This window comes from Anser anser (assembly GCF_964211835.1).
Source record: "Anser anser genome assembly, chromosome: 11".
NCBI lineage: Eukaryota > Metazoa > Chordata > Aves > Anseriformes > Anatidae > Anser > Anser anser.
In genome coordinates, this window is record NC_139732.1 from 5,263,799 (window position 1) to 5,283,534 (window position 19,736).

Sequence of the window (19,736 nt, forward strand, 5' to 3'; positions counted from 1 at the left end):
TGGAAATTGCCTTGCATCTCTTACTTATTGTTAACTTCCCTTTCTACTTCACAGCTTTCCAAAACCTTTACTTCTCTTCCCCTTTTTGTAAAGAGATGGTACATGTTGGTGGTCAGTGCAATTATTGGTGGAATATAGTATGCTTTCGCTATCAGTTTAGACGTTATCTCTCAATTTTAATGCATATTTGTCATGTTTTGGAAAGAGTCTCATTTCATTATGGGGGAGGAGTTGGGGCAAGAACAAGGGACATGTCTAACTTGTGGTGTTTTCTTAAATAATTCATGCATTCCAACAAAAGATATATTGAATCTTTGTGAAGTCTTCATCCGCTTCATTTAGATGCGTATGTCTAAAAGTGCTTAGAGATAGGATGTGTGTCTCAAATTGGATGAATGCTCTTTTTTCTTGTAAAATACACAAAATGTGATTTCATTTTAAAATGTGTACCCTTTTAACACTTCTTTTTTTTCAGTCATCTTACAGTATCAATATTTTACTGCAAACTTGTGTACAATGAAAATGGAATTTAAACATTTGTAGTGTGCTCAATTTTGTTTAGCTAATGAGAATCATCAAAAAGCATTCTTAAAAATATTGTAGTATAATATGTTTGATAAAAAAATTGGAGTGAATTAATTGTAATTACTACATCATATATATGAAACACTGAGTTTCAGGTTTGTAATATTCTGAGATAGAAATAATCATAAGCTGCACTTGATCTGTACACTTCAGGGCAGGCATGCTTGCATTAAGAAATGAGTACAGAGTAGAAAGTGCTATTATTTTGTGTTTTCCTGAAAGACCAGTAAGACTGACAGGAAAAGTAGTCATCCTTCAGATGTACCTGAAACAACAAACATTACGATCCAGAACAGGAGTATTATGCTAGACTCTAAGGAATGCGAATCCTTGATCTCAGGTATTTTCGTCAGATATGCTTTTTTGGGGGAGCAGAGCTGGATATTGGTAGGTTAAGGTGTATGTTGCAGGCAAAAGAACAGCAGAACCCCAGAAAAAAAGAGAAAGCAGCTCTAAGAAACTTCTCTTGTCCTAAGTGAGATCTTAAGAAAAAAGGAAAAACACTGTGGAATTGTAAAAATACTTGGAACTGTAAAGAAACTACTTTCCAAATGGAAACCACCAGCAACATATGGAGAACGTGGCTCCTAGATCAAACAACAACTATATACTTATGTACGTTTCTGCATCTTTTTAAATTTTAATTGTCAAATTTTTCATTTCAGACGTTAATATCTGGAGCAGTTGTTGAGCAACTTGACTTCCTAAGAATCACTGAAACAGAAGAGTAAGGCTATGTGTAAATAATAATGGTGAAGTATTTGATAATTAAAATGTTTTTTGAACTGTGAAGAAATGAAATAATTATTTTTCAGGGTTCCTGTATTTAAGAGTTTGGAGGAGCTGGATCTTCCAAAACATTCAAAAGTCAAGAGACAGTCTAGTACTCCAAATGTTTCTGAACTTGAGCAGCAACCAGACGTAAATATTAATGACTGGAAAAACAAGTCAACGTACGAGATTCTGCAGAAACTTAATGTAAGAAAACTTGATAAAAATGCAGTGTAACTTCACCTTCATGAAATAACATACTGTATGCTGGTACATAGTGGCCTAATTAGATCAACATGATTACTGCTATGGTTCAATGTTAATAATATGGCTAGTAACATAAAACGTCTGATGTGCCTCTTCACACTTATCAGTACTTTCTGGCTTGTCATGCTGTAACTGTTGGCTTCCATTTCCCCCAGCTATCCAAATCTTCTGGTAATAAATGACCATCTAAAAGGGGATCAATTTGTCATGCATCTTATGAATAAATACTTTATTTTTAGACTGAAGTCCAAAAGACTTCAACAGTTGATGTTCACTGATAAACTGATAACTTCTTAATGATACTGAGGGAAAGTCCCAATCTGTTGTTTTTCCTGTATCTAGAAGAAAACTACCAGTGACTGTTTCGAGATCCAGTGCTCAGCAGGAGCACAGAAAATATTCTATATGGTTCCCTATGATATTACTAGAATTTCAGCTGTAAATGACAGGACCCACGAGCAGAAAATTGGGAAACATTTCTGAGGCCAAATTATTACAGGCCTTTTGTTTTCACTTAATATTTTTAATAGCTTTTCTGTTTTTTGCTTCACTGAAAATCTGAAGGCTATTTGTGGTTATGTTGTTGCTGTTTTTTTAAGGACTGCAATTGCCTTGCAAGTCAAGCATTACTTTCAAGTATATTGCTTAAAAGGGAAGGACCGAATTTTATCACCAAGGAAGGTAAGAGCTTCTGTCATTTGAGTATCCTGAATATTTCAGGAAGCAGCTGTATTTTTAGTTGTAATGAACATGAATAATGGCTATGCATGCAAGCAGTTCTGTAGCTATTTTCTTTGCCATTAAAGCAATTGCTGCATTAAATGGGACATGCAAATTCACAGTGTGGTGAGGAATGAGCTGCTAAGCATATGAACTCTTCTATATTGTATGCAGTTGCTGTATCTGTTTGTAATTCTGAACACATGCATGTAAGAAATAGGGGATTTGACCTTGTATATAAAACTGAAACTAAAGACAAATTTGCGCATTTGTAACATTTAGTCTGAAATGTGTGAAACTATATGGAATCTTTCATTTTAATCTTAGGTAATCAGTTGTTATTTCAATATATCTGTAAAGTTTATTCTACTTGAATTTTATATTATGGCTTTGTGTTAGAGCACAAGATTTAAATTCATGTAAAATAATCCAGAACAGGCTACTCGGACTTGCAGCTTGTGCTGCAAGGTTGTTTTGCTTTGTTTTTTCCCCCAGACATTGTTAGCCACCTCATACTATGTATGAGTACTTCTTGGAAAAAGAGGAACATTAAGATTCAATAATACTCATTTAGTTATTCCTCAAGCAGTGTAACTTAGCACTTCATGTTATAGATCCCTGCTTCATAATTTTGATAGAGGACAGCTGTTTCTTGTGATGAAGAATTGTAGTTTTTATATAAATACACATTATATTAGTACTGCTGTATTAAGAATGTCATAGAAAACAATGTAAAGTGGAGTAAAAATCACACAATCAATAAAAAATAAATCTGAAATTAAAAGCTGAAGAACCTTGGGTGTTCCAGCTGACAGGCACTAGCTATGATTTTGAGTCAACTTCCACTGTTGTTGTTACAGATGAATTTACTGTTTACCAGTGTCTGGCATCAGAAACACTGACATTCCATCTGAGAACTTAAAATCTAGAAGCTAACTGAAGCTTAAGTAATATGTTTGTCACCATTTTTACTTTTAACATAATGGTTCCCACTTGATCCCTGTACAACTGAAGAGATATCATTACACCAAGCTGATGTAATACGATCAACTGTGGACTGATACAAGAATGGTATCTCTTCTTATTAATGTAATATCCCTCTCTACTTTGTCTTTTCCAAATGTTGGACCGTCTGCTTTGACTTTGAAGCAGTGCTCTTCTCATTTTCTGCCATCTTTTTTAGGTCATTTTTGTACAGCATCATGCTAGTTTAATATATAGCACTTAACAAAATGTTCTCTTTGTTTTTGGCAGACAGAAAATCAGCTTGGAGAGGGAGAGTAGTAATGCAGTAATAATTATGTCCTGTGTATGTGTCAAATATTCCCAGTACTTTGCAAAAGTAATAATTAGCTTCACTGGAGTAGTGCTGTAATGCACCTGAATACCAAAGCTAGATCACACTGTACCTTTGGTATCTTTGTGGTCACTTTGTTTTAGTAATTCAGGGTAGAGCCACAAAGCAGTGCAAACCCCTGTCTTTCATACTGTCCCAGCTTCCTGTAAAAGGCAAGCCTCAAGTCTCAAATGATTAATCAGGTGATCTATTGTTCATATACAAAGTTGAAAGCAACTCATATCTTGGATATCAGCAATGACAACCTTTGTCCAAACATAGCATCACTTGAATGAACTACACTGTCATACACAAGACATGACTGATGCTGCTTTAGCACAAGAAAGTGTAGAAAGATCTGCTCCATCCCATAACCAAAACATAATCTGCAGTTTGATGAGGATGTACCTGACCATGGAGATGTACCTTCTAGGCCAAATCATTGCATAAATTAATTTTCCCAATATATCTCAACAATGAGCTATAAGTCTTTCTACAGCAGGAGCAGAAAGTCCAGCTGAAGTTCGGTTCGGCTTCTTGTGTAACAGCATACAATTGAATGATAGGGGACTTAATTGTATCTAAGTTTTATATGTTAAGCACAATACATAAGTGCTTTGCTAAAGCTGATTCAGAATTATCTGGTCTAATCAAAATTACCTTATTTATATTAAAAGAAAAAGTATGCATCTCTTTAATGTGGATTTTTGTTTTTTTTTTTTTTGTTTGATTTTGGTTTTTGATTTTTTTTATTTTTTTATTTTTTAATAAATATGTTTAGGTACTGTTCGTGAACATATTGAAAGAATCTATAGACGAGCTGGCAGCAAAAAACTCTGGTTTGTATACAGATGTCATTATGTTCCTTTTGGTTTACACCTTTTTTTTTTTCCTAATGTGTTTATAGAAAGTAAAGCTGGTTCCTTACATGCTTAGAGGAGGGGGGAAAAAAGGATGATCTTACTGACAATACTGTATTGTTTCATTGCAGCTGAAGATCTTGTCTGTAATACTTAAAAATAAGAATTATTTCCTTGACATTGTTTTTTGAAATAAAGAATAGCAAGCTGTTTTTGTTATGAGAATTATTGCAGATGTACAGTTCTAGTTAAGCTCAAATAATGAGAAAAAATAAGAATACTAATATTCTTATTTCTTACATGGTATGGTAAAATAATTCTAGTAGCTTTCTGTAGCAAGGCTGGTGATCAAATACAAATCAGTTAAGTTGATACACTTACGCAGTTTGCTTACTCTGCCTGAAGTAATTTACTTTGAGCCTGACTTTGTCACAATAACTTCAGAAGGTTTCAGAAACTAGGCTAGTATTTACACGTTGTTAGTTAATTACTTTGCCTTGAAGCTCAGTAGAAATGTCATTTCTTATTATCAAAGAAATGAGTTGAGCCTGTCCTGAATTCTGTTCTCTCGCTCTGTAACTACTTGTAACAGATGAGACTATAAATTTAAAAACCATTTTTCATTTTAGTTAGTTCATGTAGTGAAATGGGCCTTTGCCGATAATAAGGTAGAACCAAAATACCTTGGTTGTGTTTTTTTTAAAGAATAAAAACCAAAAGTATTTTAGAAACAAAATATGTAAACTGTTTTTCATTTCTCTTCCATGATTGCCATGTGACATACATATAGGTTGGTGTTGCGCTACAGTGCTGCATTTGCACAGAAATTTTCTTCTTCTATAGCCCCACATATTACTACTTTACTGGTACATGGGAAACAGGTAAAGTGCCCAGAGGTCTGAAATGGAACTCCATGAGATTTTATGGCTTTTTTGCATTTTGATGGTATCAGCTAATGCATTTTTGAGATGCTTTGCTCTTGATCTTAAAAAGTGCGTAGCAATATTCACAGGAATCAACATCGACTGTTTGAATTTTATACTAACACTATAGGATATGACAACTCTTTCATTAGCTGTGCTGATGAATGATTCTTAGCAACCTCAAAGCCTGTGCTAGAAAAGCTTGAATACAGGTCTACTAAGTTTGCTTTTTATCAGGAAAAATTATAATTAAAGATATAAATATCTTTAAACGTCTTGTTGATATATGAATTTTTTTTTTTTACACACAGCCCATCTGAAACCAAGCAGTTTACGCAAGTCTCTTTTTTCCATGCAGTACATGTAAAACATTACCTCACTGTGGAAAAGAAACCAAAGCCTTCATGTTCCATGTTGTACTTTCTCTTGCAACATCTTTGTGACATGGCCTAAACAGTTACATTATTTTTGTTCGCTTATCTTGCAAAATGAAGAAAATGTCACAAAAGAGAAGTTGGCATTTCATGTTTTTCAAGATGATGCGGAGAAAAGAACAGGCTTTTTATGGCATCTGTAGTTTAATGAGTTCTAACTAATTTATTTTTGATCCATTAACCTATATCTAGACTAAAAAATGAAAATCTAGACAACAGAATATAAAAATCTGATCTGAATTCCACATTATAAATATTGTATGTATTCAGTTAATTTGGGGATCTATGAATGCTGTGGCAGACTTCAAAATTATATAAGAATTCATTAAACTAGCTTTTGATATGTAGTGGGATTGCTCTGTTTTCTGCCCTCAGGTCTGTTGTGCGCTTCGCAGCAAGTCTTTTAGGTAAACTAGTGGACAGCCTTGCACCATCTATTACTAATGTTTTAGTTCAGGGCAAGCAGGTAAGTCTTTAATTTTCAGAAATGTATTAAGGGGTGATAACAGAAAATAAATAAATGGCCTTTTTCATTTTGAAGGCTGCAGATGCTTCTTTTAAAAGTACCCAATAGTTTAAAATATCCTTTCTGAAGAAGAACAAGCTAGAGAAAATCAAGATATATTTAATATTTGGATATACTATAGGCTAATAAATTTTTATAGATTTTAGTTTTCTGCTCCAAACAGGTTTTAATCATCGTTTCTTTCCTTCCTACGGAGGACTTTTAAATTTTTCTCCCAGTAGAGTAATATTAATTAAATTTATGCAGAGCTATTTCCAAGTAGTAGTAATTGAATATTATGTATTTTTAGAATAAAATATATATGTATATGCAATGCTACTATGACAGATTTGTCCCTATTATACTCCAGACTGAGGTCTGGGTGTGTGCCTCTAGCACTGTGCAGGTATAGAGGAAGGTGCATCTGCATGTAGCATGATTTTCAGCTGTTTGTTTTCAAGTTTTTAACAAAACTTGCATTTGTCAATCCCTTTAAAATAAATATCTTTATTATAGGAGAAAAATTAGTGTTATTGTGTTCCACTGACACTAGATTAAAAGCAAATTAAAATTTTATTTGTTAATTTTTATTTTATTTTATTCTTGTGGTTGAACAATCCAGTACCAGCATTATAATATAGTTTCTTAAAATGAAGGCTGTAACTTCTGGGATGCTATTAGAAATAAGAAAAAATTCAGAATTAAGCAAATTCTTATTTTTAAGTAAACTCCACAGCTCAATGCCAGAAATGAAAGAACATCTAAATCTGCTGTCCAGGCTTGATTATACACCCAATTTTGAACCCAAAGCAACACTCTTGCACTTCTGTTTCCATATGGGAAAAAAATCTCCATATTTACTGTGGTCTTTACTGAATTTTGTTATTTTAATAGCATCCGCCTAACACTGTTAGCAATTGTCAAGAACTGACATCCAATTATTTTTGTGTTGTGAAACTTGTTCATGAAGAGCAGAGCTCATGAAGCTTAGTTTATGAATTCCTTCTATGGTGCTTTTATTCCTGTCTAAATCCTCTGAATTGTCTTCAATATACTGCAGGTGACACTTGGAGCTTTTGGCCAAGAGGAAGAAGTCATTTCTAATCCCTTATCCCCAGGAGTCATTAAGAACATCATCTATGAAAAATGTCATTTACAAGATGAAAGAGAAGCTGTGGTTCAGCAGGAACTCGTCATCCATATTGGTTGGATCATCTCAAATTCACCTGAACTTTTCAGTGGCATGCTGAAGATACGAATTGGGTCAGTAAAGTATCTGTTTTGCTTACTACTAGTATTGTAGGGGAATATACCTGCTTCAATAGAGATTGTTGTTACATTGCAAAAAAAGGTTATATATAATATGATGCAACAAAACGGGTATGCTTCAATTTTACATTTCTAGGAAGCCAGCTTTAAATTATCATGCCAAAAGTGGGTACACAACTGGCCTTATGTTTGCCAGTCGACGGTATAAAGTGGAGGAAGGGTGGTCCTTATAATACCTTATTTGAAGCTTTCCGCTAATGTGGTGAACTGTAGGATTTCTAAATGCTTGATGTTTATCAGTTTAGGGCTTCAAAACCAAAAACACTGTAGTGGGATTTTACAGATGCATGTTGTACAACAAATGGTTAGTAGTAAGTATGCTACCTCCAGGTCACCCTGTCCTGCCAGTAGTCAACAGGCACAATGTTCTACCTGGCTCACCTAGCAGACGGTGGCAGTAAAGCCTTTCAACGCTTTTTGCTCGCTCAAGCAGGTACCTATGTATGTAGGTTTGGGGCAAATGGGTGAAGTGGGGAGACTTTATAAATGCAACAATCTAGGAAAGATACAGCATGAATTTGATTCCCTTCTGAAATGAAAAAAAATCCTCCAAGACAAGATATGCTTGTAGTTGCATTCTGTAGTTTCCAGTAAGCGCTGAGCTTTTAATATAGTTTTAATATAATGAGCTTGAAGTATAGTTTTGTCTAATTCAGTCTTAAAAGTCCAGTAACCATGAGCAACAAATCCCTTGGAGACAGTGTTTCATGATACTTAAACTATTTCTTTTCAGAGCTTCAGTACAATAAGCTGCATAAAAAGATAGCTTGTTCTTCTACAGTGTTGTCTGTAATGGGAACTTCAGGTAACGAAAGCTTTCTGTAGTTCAAATGCATGTAGCATTTAAGACATCCCTAGAATATTGTAAGGCACCTAGGTAGTGAATCTGAGTAGCCAACATCTGGCATAATGAAGACATAGTTCAAGAGCAGATCTCTACACAAACATGCATCTGCCGTGGTAAAGAAAAACCTGAATGATCCTATAATGTGATGCTAAAAGTCTTTTATTCTAGAAAATAAAAAATTAGTATCCTTATTACAGACACGTACAATGCTTCTTGACTGCTTATCAAGGTTAAGCTATATATAGCTTAGGAACCACAAACATGATTCAAGCCTGAAACATCATTTACCAAATTGAGTGTTCTTTTTAGTTCTTTGATAATATGACTACAAATAGTTCGTGCTTCAGTGCTATCATATTCCATGGTATCTGCATTTACATTGCTATCTACAGTAATTATTTTTTCACAGTTAGGAACAGACATGCATTTGGCTAAGTACCTCTTTGATGAAGACAGGTGCTAGTGACTGAACTTTACAGAATTAGTGAGCATCCTTTAAGATTAGAACTTAAGTGTTCCATATTTTTTGATAGGGAAAACATGACACTTCAGCACTGGAGGTAGATACCAGCAGTCTTTTCTCTACCATGTAAGATTCCTGTTACTACATTAGAAGTAGTTTCTAGTCATTATAAAACCAAAACCTTCTCAATCAAATCACCTGTGTTACATCTAACTGCAAGTACATCTTTCACTTAAATACACTTTCTGTAGCCTCTACAGGTCCATGTTACTCCTCTTCCCCTTCCTCATTCTCTGCAACTAATCCCTTTTTTCAGTTTTTTTTTCTTTCTTCCAAGCTTAATTCTAGAGATTCAGTTTCCTTTTATGCTAGTGTTATCACCCACTCCAGTGAGCAGAATTATTAACCTTCTCACAGAACAAGCATTCCAGTTTGATAATGATTTGATTTAGTGTCTTGTTATTGATTTGTTTTCAGGGTTTCATGTTGAAATAGATCAAGTTCTTGACAGTCCTATTACTGTAAAAACCTCCAGTCAACTGACTTCTACCCACCCCTTGTCTGTGAAGTTTGGTAGGAGGTCCACTCTTCGCTTTGCTATGTCACATAGGCTACTGCCAACAGAAAAGACCACTGAATGACTTGCATAGAGATGTATTTGAGAAAAACACAACAACAAAACAATTCCAGCCAGTTCTGTTTGTTAATCTTAGTAATAAGAGATGAATGCTATTCACAGAGTAAACTGAATAAAAGCAGTATGTTCTGGACAACGTAGTACGCCCATGTTGCCTCATGTTCTCCTCATATCCTGTACCTTCAGTGAATGATCCTAGAAATCTCAAATGTAAAACCATGTTGAATTGGTTGGCCTGACATCTCAGAATTCTATGCAATTATTAAAAAATCCTTCAGTACAAAAGTCTGTGACTTGACTTAGGGAAACAAAAAAAATTCTTTGTAGGTCAAGTAGTAACATACCTGCAGAATGTGGCTATAGTGCTGACAAGGTAAATATTTTAGTAATACTTCACTTTTCTCTCTGATAAACAGAGTAAAACAGCTCTTTGACGTATCCCAGACTTGATTGGGTGTTATATGATAGACTATATGAAGAAAAACTGGTGAAGTTTCTTTACCCTTTTGACAGGAATAGCTACTTGAACTGAAGCAATGTGGATGTTCAGTTACTGTGCTTCATATGTATTATTTAATCTTTAATATTACATTTGAAGCTGCAGCATTGTTTTATATTACGTGCAAAAGAAAAATCAGCATTTTCCTTTAACAACTTGCAAAGTCCTGCTCCTCATGTCCCTAAGGTTGAAAAATCATCAGTTTTCATGTTTTTATTTAATCTTTTTTTTCAAAAAGGAGTAGCAAAAGACGTGTGATAGACTGCAAAAAGGGGCTTCAAAGGCTAAAACTATTAATAAGCCTTGAAGTTTTTTTCAATGTAAAACAATTTAATTTTCTTTCCTAAGCTCATTGGAAGAATGCACATACTGTCAAGACCATAATTTTGAGTAGGAATTATAACACCAGAAGTCAGGTAAATTTTGTTTTAATGAATGTGGGATGTAGGAAGATATGCAGTGAATGTATCTTCCCTGTGAAAAGTATGCTTCACAACCTATTTCTTAAAATCTAAACTGAAAGTCATAAGGCAAACAAATGCAAAATCTGAGGAAATTCCACAAAACAGTAAGAACAGTAGAGTATATGATACTATAACCGCATCCTAACAGCAAAAGAATACAAACAGGATGACATGGAATTTTCCTGAGGTATTTTACTGGACTAAATTTCTATCTTTGCAAATGTTGTATTTAATTAATGAATCTTTTCCTCCCTTTACTTCAGATGGATTATCCATGCTATGAAGTATGAATTGAAATTCCGTGCTGGAGATATGCCAGCCAAGGACCTGTACCAGATGTCCCCTAGTGAAGTGAAGCAGCTTTTGCTGGATATTCTTCAACCACAGCAGCAGGGGAGGTAATGAGATGTGTGGAGTTTGTGTCACCTGTTCTCATTCCTAATAGACTGTTCAAGTAACTTGCATTTCTGAAATACTTTGTATACATCTTAAATCAGCAGGTATCTGCAATCAGTAGTAACACTTATTTAAGGAGAGGTAGCAAAGGTGCACTTTTTCATTCTTTCAGCTGTGTCCAAGTTTTACAGTTGTTTCTTTTGTAGCGCAGCTTCATTTTTCACCTTTATCCTAGTGGAAGCCTTAATTTATAGTAATAATCTATATAATTTGGCAATACTGTGAAGCATTATATTCCTCAACGTAGGGAAAGGAGTCAGAACTACTCAATACTGCCTACTTAAGTAGCTAATCTTAAGGAAGACAAAATTAAGTTTGTCTGCTGTTCAGTGCCTTTTTTTCTAGCTTATATGAATTAAGAACGGATTTTCTCTAGAATACTCAAGAGAGAGCTTTGCTGCCTGAAACTAGTTAGTTTGGAGAAAAGATAAGTTGCCAAAAAGAGTATTCATTGTGATGCAGGCATGCATGAAAAAAAAAAAAAGTTAAAATTACAATATTTCCACTTACCTATATTGAAAAGACTGAAGTTAAAAGTCCTCCCATAGGTTTTACTTCTAGTTAAATTAGATTAAACTTTGGCACATAATACTGCTGATAATTTTTCTAGTCCTTCACTGAATGGATGATGGCAACTACAACCTTTGCTCACATCATAGTACTTTGTTCCTGCTCAATTCAAAATCCACTCTATTTTTTAAAACCACTCTATTTTTTAGATCTATAGTCTCTAATGCTTGAGAAACAAACTCCTTAATGTGGTGTCTGCTCCCTCTTATTTAATTTGTATGATGTAGACTCTCCCTACAGTCCATTATACAATATATTCTGTATTTTCTCCCATGCTTTTCAGTGTCTCTGTTGCAGTTAATACTAGCTTTCTAGTTGCTGTCTCATGTTGATGTTAACATTATTTCTCTCAAAACCTTAACAAAAGTGTTAACTTGCTTGTAATCAGAGCTCTGCTTCAAAAGGGAGCTGTCAGTACTCTTACCTTATGAAAACAGATCCTCTACTAAAAATTTTCAAACTAACTGCGGACAATAACATTTGGGAAAACTTTTCTGTTAAGTATGTGCAGTACTGCTACACAAAACTAATCCTGTACTTTGAAACCACCATTACCAATCATATTGATGGCTGCCAGTTCTTAAAATTCTGTTGCTGGTCTTTCAGACATTTTTGGCCCAAGCTAATCTACCTTTAGCAATTGTGCTGAAATGCATTTTTCTAACGTGGTATTTGAAGTAGAATGATAGCTGTTTCTAATCCACCACCTACCACGTTTTATATTTTATGGATGTAGAATTTCTTTGAGCTATATTTATATAATGAATTGTTTTGCCTACTTGGTATGAGGAAAGAAATCTTACTATTATAGTTAATATAGTGGATTTTTTTTCCCTGAGTTTGCCTGTCATGGGAACCAAACAAATTTTGTTGCTAAATACACAGTGGCTTCTGTTTTATGCATGTTTTAGTCTTCTGTGACTTAATTGACAGACACGATGAATTCAGCCTGTTACCTTTACTGTACTGCAGTGGATAGACTTCGTAGTTTTTTTGTGTGTGTTTTTTTTTTTTCCCTCCAGGTACATAAAGCACAAACACACACATAAGAATAATGTTCTAACTACTACTTTCTGAGCATCTTGATTTTATTCTCTTCAGAGTCTAACATCCCAGGCACAATGTGTACTTCATATGCATCATTAATAGGTGTTTGCTATCACTGCTAACCTTACTGGCTTACACCACAGAACACGAGACTTGGTTCTGAGTTGGAAACAAAAAGCTGTTTCAGATTATCAATTTCCTTTGTCCACAGAGGCTGGCTTAACAGACGACAAATAGATGGTTCTCTGAATCGAACTCCTGCTGGATTCTATGACAGGGTGTGGCAGATCTTGGAGAGAACTCCTAATGGTTTAATAGTAGCAGGGAAATTTTTACCACAGGTAAAACATGCACAGGTGCTCAATTATTTCTGCTCCACATTAGCAATAATACCATTCACCATTAATAGTAATATTTATTGTATGCCATAATATATTACTTCAGGATAATTTGTTCCTTTTCTGATATACATATATTTTTTGAATCATACTTACTTTTTGGTTCTGAGTAAAGTACAATTAGAATAGAATGGAAGTCATTTACTTCTATTAAAACATTCTTGTAGGACTATAAGACTAAAACGCCCTTTCCAAGTCATGGAGTCCAAAGCTGTGCTGTCACGGGCTCTGAAATCTGCTTCCTATTTGATGCTGCAGTGGTCATATTTTTTAGTTGTGTACTATTTATTCAGCAAGCACACAGGCTGTATTGGGGTGGGGAGTGACTTAATGCAAACGATCTTTTCACTGTAAAAGTATTATTCGTTTTTCAGCAACCAACTTTATCGGATATGACGATGTACGAAATGAATTTTTCCCTCCTAGTTGAAGATATGCTGCAAAATATTGACCAGCCAGAATACAGGCAAATTATTGTAGAGGTATGTGGCCTACAATGGAAGAAATTTCATAGTGTGCATGTTACTGCTTAAAATAAATAAATAAATAAAATTTGTAGAAATATAATTTTAAATACAAACACTTGCTTCAGTGCTTTCTCCATGCGTTTTGTGTGATTAAACTGGTTACTGTTAGCATGCTCAGAATATACTAAGTTTTCGATGTTTTCCTTCTTTAGCAAATAAGTAAATACTAATCAGCGTGCCAATACACTTATGAAGACTAATTCAGTCCTAAGCCTGTGCCTTTTCTTAGTGATTTTCCAAGTCTCAGGAAAAATTTGCTCTAAAACATCAGTTTGCCCTCCAATAGCTTCTTCTTTCCCATTTTGCTGAGGCTTTCTAGTAAGTTGCTTTGTGTTACTGACTCAACTAACTTTCAGTTTCCTAGGGTTTTAAAAAAAGAGACTTCTATAAACTCCTTCCCCCACCAGTGCAGCTAATAATGGATACTTTTAGAACAGATCAAGAGCATATGTACCTTTGGTAACTGACATCTGTGCTGTCAGCAGTGTTCATTGTTAGTTCCCAAGTATGCGTCCCTGATGCCTGCGAGTTTTTTTCCCGCACTAAAATTAATTCAAATCCATCTCAATTCTGGCTAACAGCTAATGGTCATGCTGCTTGCTGGAACATCCCCAATTTTTGCTAAAAGAAAACAGTTATCAAAAACAAAGATGACCAATATAGATTCTACTGCCTACTTCTATAGGTCACTCATCATATTTGTCTTCCTATTTTAAATCTTTCAGACATAAGAAATGTAAATTTTCTTGAACCAACATTTTTTGTCTCTTGGCTTTGTTGTTTACGAACTTTGCCATAGTGCAATTATCCCATGTGTATACATCAAAACATCAACAGCTGAGGTTCACTGTTTGCTGCTTTTCACTCTCTTCATTGTCTGAGCACCACTGTTTGTGCAGCCTCTCACTTAACTGAATAAACTGGAAAATAACTTCCTGACTCCCAAAGTGAGATGTTAATGTCAGTCTTTTCTGCAGTGTCCTTAACTAGGTAGTCACCAGAAATTGTAACTTTTCATGAAGGTCAGCTTTTTTTAGTGACTCTTTCATAAAAGTCACAGTTCTTTTATCCGCACACTATTACCTATGCCACTATTAAATTGCTTCCTGCTTGGAACAAGCATATGCAATTATTTACAATGCTTTTTATGTAACCTGAATTTTAACAAATTAAAGTCCTACCGTCGTCTTCTTCTGCCTTCTAGTTGTTGATGGTCATATCTGTTATTTTGGAGAGAAATCCAGAGTTAGAGTTCCAGGACAAAGTAGACTTGGACAAAGTGGTGCAAGAAGCATTTCGTGACTTTCAGAACGATCACAGCAGGTCAAAGGGAGCTGAGAAACAAGTGAGTAAAATACTGCTGTCTTACAGCATTTACTGTTCTTGTTGAAGTTTACTATATTGTTAATATTGTGCAGTGAAAAAATAAAAAGCAAATTGCTAAGGAGTTCAGAGTAGAACACAAATACAAATGAATATACCCAAATGCTGCATAAGTCTGCCAAAAGCCTATAAGCAGAGGTAAAAGAAGCACTTAGTTTATTTGTTGAATTGTGAATTCAAAGCAATAGAGTAAGGACACTCAGTGTTAGCCACCTCTGAAACGGATAAAGCTGAAATGCTTAGGATGTTCATTAAAAGGGTAAAGAGGTAATTGCAGCACAGAACTAGAATAGTTTTCTAGTTTAGAATACCAGAAATTTGTAAGGAAGCAAAACCTAATGCTCAGCAAGTATGAATTTAGGATCTTAGTTACTAAGATACTAAGAAAAACTTATGAACCAAAGAACTCATTGACAATATTAATGTAAGAATTTTAAAGGCAAAACTGCTCTTAGCTACTGATTTTTCCACTATGGTTGCATTCACAACCTAGCAAGCTTTTAATCTTTAAGGCTTAAAAACCAAATAAACGAAACTTGATCAAGTAGTTTTTAAGATTTACTTCAGTAGGATTTCAGGTTTTATGCTTTAAAGGCCTCTAAGCAGTCTCCCCTACAAGTTTTGGTGCCTCAAAGCTCGGTAATTCTGTAATAAAGCCAGGTTCACTTGACTGGGTGAAGAAAGAAATGAGTCAAGCAGTAGGACAAGTCCCTCTGCTACTGAGGATGGTCTTACTCACTCAGTCACTGTACTGTGCACAATATATTCAGAGAGATCTGTACTAGCCCTGAAAAACCTATTGGTTCATAACACATATGCAAAAGCACTGCCTGTTGTTGAGTTTAGCTATTTAGAGATGAGGAAGAATGTGGTCCTCAAGTATTTTTTCAGAAGTTTTAAGGTTCACTTTCTTGTAACTACTTTTGTGTAATGAGACTTGAAAGAAATCCACAGTTAGCCTTAGCAACACATCACCTTGCACAATACCTTTGTTTTTAAAAGGACATAATTTTCTTTAAATTATGTTTCTTTTGGCCTCATCATTTTGGAAGGGTAATGATTCTGTGGTTGCAGCCATAGCAAAACCAGACATATCATCCACACAAATGGCTATTAAGTGCCAGCTCTGCACGCTATCTTGTTATATGCTACCAGTTACAGTGACAGGCTGGAAATCCCTACGGCTGTAAACTGAAAGAAAAATCCCATGCAAAAAATGATTTGCACTGGCTTAGCTTCCATTTAAGTGATGGATTTTCTTTTTTTACTAAACCCAGATCTGGTTAGAATGATGCCTTTCGTCTGTTAAAGAGAAATCCCAATTTAGAGTTGTGATTAGTATGTTTAAAGAGTTGGAATTTCCAACAACAACATACATGAAAATTTTCTGGAACCTTAGTGTCCTTTATTCCCAAGTGTATGCCCAGTGGAAGTTAACTGTAGCCTATCTGATGATATTCTGTCTCAGGTTTTCCTAACAAATACTGCTAAAATAACTCATAATTTGTCTAAAGGTGTTCTTCCATTCAACTCATTTGCATATATTTTGATTTTTTTCCCTTAGAACATGTAATTAGTATTAAGTGATTACTCCAGTAACTTCCAACACACCCTAAAACTACAGAAGTCTCATAGTTTCATCATGCAATCTCTACCTTTGATTTAATAATACAATTGGAAAGTAATCTATTTCCTGAACTGAAGAGTTGAACCTCTATTATAACAGCCAATATATAATTGGAGAAAAAGCAGCTGTTTTAACATCATTAACTGAGCAAAACAGGTGTTCAGTGAAGAAAACCTATTTGCTGATCTTATCTGATTAACAAAATGAGCTCATATGCTACCTGTGGTTTACTTCTTCCATTTTTATTTTTAATAAATCTTCAGTCAGTATTTCTGCATGTGCACGCACAGACCTGGATCACAATCATATTGTGGTAGCACAGTAAGTTACCACACAGTAGTCATTTATCTGCGTGTTTTAAGATAGCAATTGTTCTCTGTCACCTATTACAATTGAAAAATATGGAGAAGGTAGCACTGGAAAATTCAGAAAGGATATAAATACAATATGTTTTATTAACGTTTTCCACATGTTCAGAGAGTACATGTAGAAAATATCTGAAAATTGAGCAGAATTATACTATAGCTTTACAGTTTGAAAAATACATTTGCATTTCTAACATATCCACAATGTTTCTCCTGTTCAGTTGAGTTTGTCTGCCTTTCATAATCAACACTTAACCGAAACATCTTCTCTCTCTCCTGCAGGATGACATGACTGCATTCTACAACACTTACCCAGTCGGAAAAAAGGGAACATGCAGCTACTTGAGTAAGGCTGTGATCACCTTATTGCTAGAAGGGGAAGTGAAATCAAGCAATGATGATCCTTGTACTGTTAGCTAAAGCTTCAAATACAGCATAGGAGTTGCTGCTTTATTTAGGGTTCTATGTATTTTGCATGCACATATTAAAATACTGTTTTGAAGAGTAACCCTGGCTAGTAATACAAATACATGTACCATCCTTTGCTAAAAAAAGTGCCATTAAAGACACGAAGTGCACCTTAATTTTCCTGTCTCAACTATGCAGCATGATACCGAAAGCACATGAAGTTAGTCCTGTGATATCTTAATTAAGTAGAATGGTATTGTACCTTTGATATTAAATTTATGCATTTACCATAACTGGTATCTTAGAGAAATACAGTGTAAGATTCTGTCCTTATACCTCTTATTTATTTATAATTACAAACAAGTTTATTGTAAATTCTAAATTAAATTCAGAAAATACTATAGTTAACTAATGCACACCAAACTGTGGAAATATGAAACCTAGATCTTATTTTATTTTTGATTGTGCACACAAAATAGAAGCAAGTAAAATAATTAAGAAGTTGTTATTCTTGGAAAAAAAAATCAGTTCAATTAACAGCAGGCATTTAGTTGTTTGGGTTTTAATTTACCACTTGATATACAGGTTTCATTGCAAGAGAATGGCTTTTTTTAAGCTCTAGCAATAAATATCACTGTAGTTTCCCAGTTTAAGTATCTGTATAAAGGGAAACACATGATAACAACATAAATAGTTTTTATTAAAAAAAAGGAAAGCAAACTGTATTTAAAATTAGTATCAATGAAGAAAAAGCTGTGTATTAAATGAGCTATTAACGCATGAAAGAATTCAAGATAAATTTGTCTCCCAAATGTGTGAAAACACTGTATGCTAAATGCTTTATTTTGTTAAAAGTAATAAAAATCAAATGCTTTAAAAAAAACTTTCAATAAAAATACTTTTAGAGTTATACACAGACTCATTGAGTTTAGTGGCAGCCTTTTAATGCGCTACTGGGTGAACCCACTTCTAAAGCTTTAGAACTGGTCCAAAAACATTTTGATAATGGAATTTACAGACCAGCTACAACTCAACTGTCAATAAATTGTTGCCATTTTGATATTAAAGGCAAGTAAATTCAAGTCATAGGGCAAAACTAATGTCAGAAGTGATGGAGTGAAGCTTGGTACGAGAGGAGTACTGAGAAAGGCAGTGGTTAGTACTTCCCTGATTTGCAGAACTTCCCTAGCAATCACAGAATCAATCCTTCTTAAAACAAAATGGTAGCAGAATTTGTTTTTGAAGGAGGACAGTAAGCCATTTAGAAATATCTTGCCAAGGGATGCAGAGAATTAGAAAGGTCAGAAAAGCTAATTTTGGGTTGATAGTCAGGATAGTGGTCCTACCACTCATCCTTGCATTTAACATTCAGTGGAGGGTGGTTCTTGGGAATAAAGGCTAACACAGTTACTGATTTCTGGATACATTGAGTGTTAGTACATTTAATATTGTCTAAGGGACTGTAGAATTGCTCTAACTGCAGCAAGAAGGTAACAATTAAACAGCAGAATCAGTTGGTAGCATTGCAAAAAAAATGAAGCTACTAGTTTAAACAACAATTCAACTTATCCTCTCTTTTTTTTTTTTTTAAGTTTGGTACTGCCTTAAGAATTACCAAGTACAGCAAATCTACCTGCTGGGGTTTGTTAATTTTTATATTGCTTGCAAAGCTACAACTAGCTATGGAGCAGTGATTACATAGGTAGTAAGCATGTGTCTTCCTAGTGTTTTTAAAAATACTCTAAAATTGATACATCTCTTGCAATACAAATACAGAACATAACACAGAGTCACCTAAAGGACTACAGTCATGTCGGGTGGAAATCAGCCACAGCTCTTTATTATGAAGATGCTCTTCATTATCTTCATTTCTATTTTTCTTTAGGTGACCATAATGTAAAAGGCATATTTCTTAATAGTACATAATCAAAGAAAATGGAGAATGATGCAGCTTACCTAACAAGATAAAGGCGGTTTCCTTAGCAGGCCCGGCGTATTCTTCCCACCACAGCTTATTGACCCTTAGACCAAGTGTAGTGCTGTTTGAGAAGCTTTTTCCTTCATTTATGAGAACAAATAGGAAACAAGTTGTTTAGCAACCTACTTTTTGTTCCCTTCCCTCCCCTTTTGTTTCTCCTTTTGTAATGTCTATGTTGCGTTAAACTATTTAACACAACATATGTCCATGTTGTGTTAAAATATTTTATACGGATGAAAGAACGAAAAGTGGATTTCTGCAAACTCCCCAAAGCCTGGCTGCTTAACCAGCACTGTGGATTGTTTGTAATACTCTTTGAGAGAGGTGACTCTTAGCA

The 19,736-nt window shown here is 34.7% G+C and overlaps 1 protein-coding gene and 1 long non-coding RNA gene across 5 annotated transcripts in view; one reads left to right on the top strand and one right to left on the bottom strand.

Moving 5' to 3' along the window:
• PHKB (phosphorylase kinase regulatory subunit beta) overlaps positions 1–18,304 on the top strand; it is a gene marked incomplete at its 5' end in the record, with an annotated part of 74,101 nt that extends 55,797 nt beyond the window's left edge. For 3 of the 4 annotated variants that reach the window (XM_083852196.1, XM_083852197.1, XM_083852198.1), the window contains 11 exons: positions 1,251–1,312; positions 1,401–1,563; positions 2,223–2,304; positions 4,461–4,518; positions 6,272–6,362; positions 7,462–7,664; positions 10,904–11,038; positions 12,925–13,054; positions 13,486–13,593; positions 14,843–14,983; positions 17,296–18,304. In XM_083852196.1, the coding sequence (XP_083708322.1) occupies positions 1,251–1,312; positions 1,401–1,563; positions 2,223–2,304; positions 4,461–4,518; positions 6,272–6,362; positions 7,462–7,664; positions 10,904–11,038; positions 12,925–13,054; positions 13,486–13,593; positions 14,843–14,983; positions 17,296–17,433 (1,311 nt within the window). In that variant the 3' untranslated portion in view covers positions 17,434–18,304. Of the gene's footprint in view, positions 1–1,250; positions 1,313–1,400; positions 1,564–2,222; positions 2,305–4,460; positions 4,519–5,329; positions 5,421–6,271; positions 6,363–7,461; positions 7,665–10,903; positions 11,039–12,924; positions 13,055–13,485; positions 13,594–14,842; positions 14,984–17,295 lie in introns of all 4 variants that reach the window. The other variant, XM_083852199.1, reaches the window with a different exon arrangement.
• Positions 18,305–18,441: 137 nt separating this feature from the next.
• LOC310905660 overlaps positions 18,442–19,736 on the bottom strand; it is a 32,391-nt gene continuing 31,096 nt past the window's right edge. The window contains exon 5 of the long non-coding RNA XR_014589210.1: positions 18,442–19,479. This is a non-coding gene — a long non-coding RNA (uncharacterized lncRNA). The remainder of the gene's footprint in view (positions 19,480–19,736) is intronic.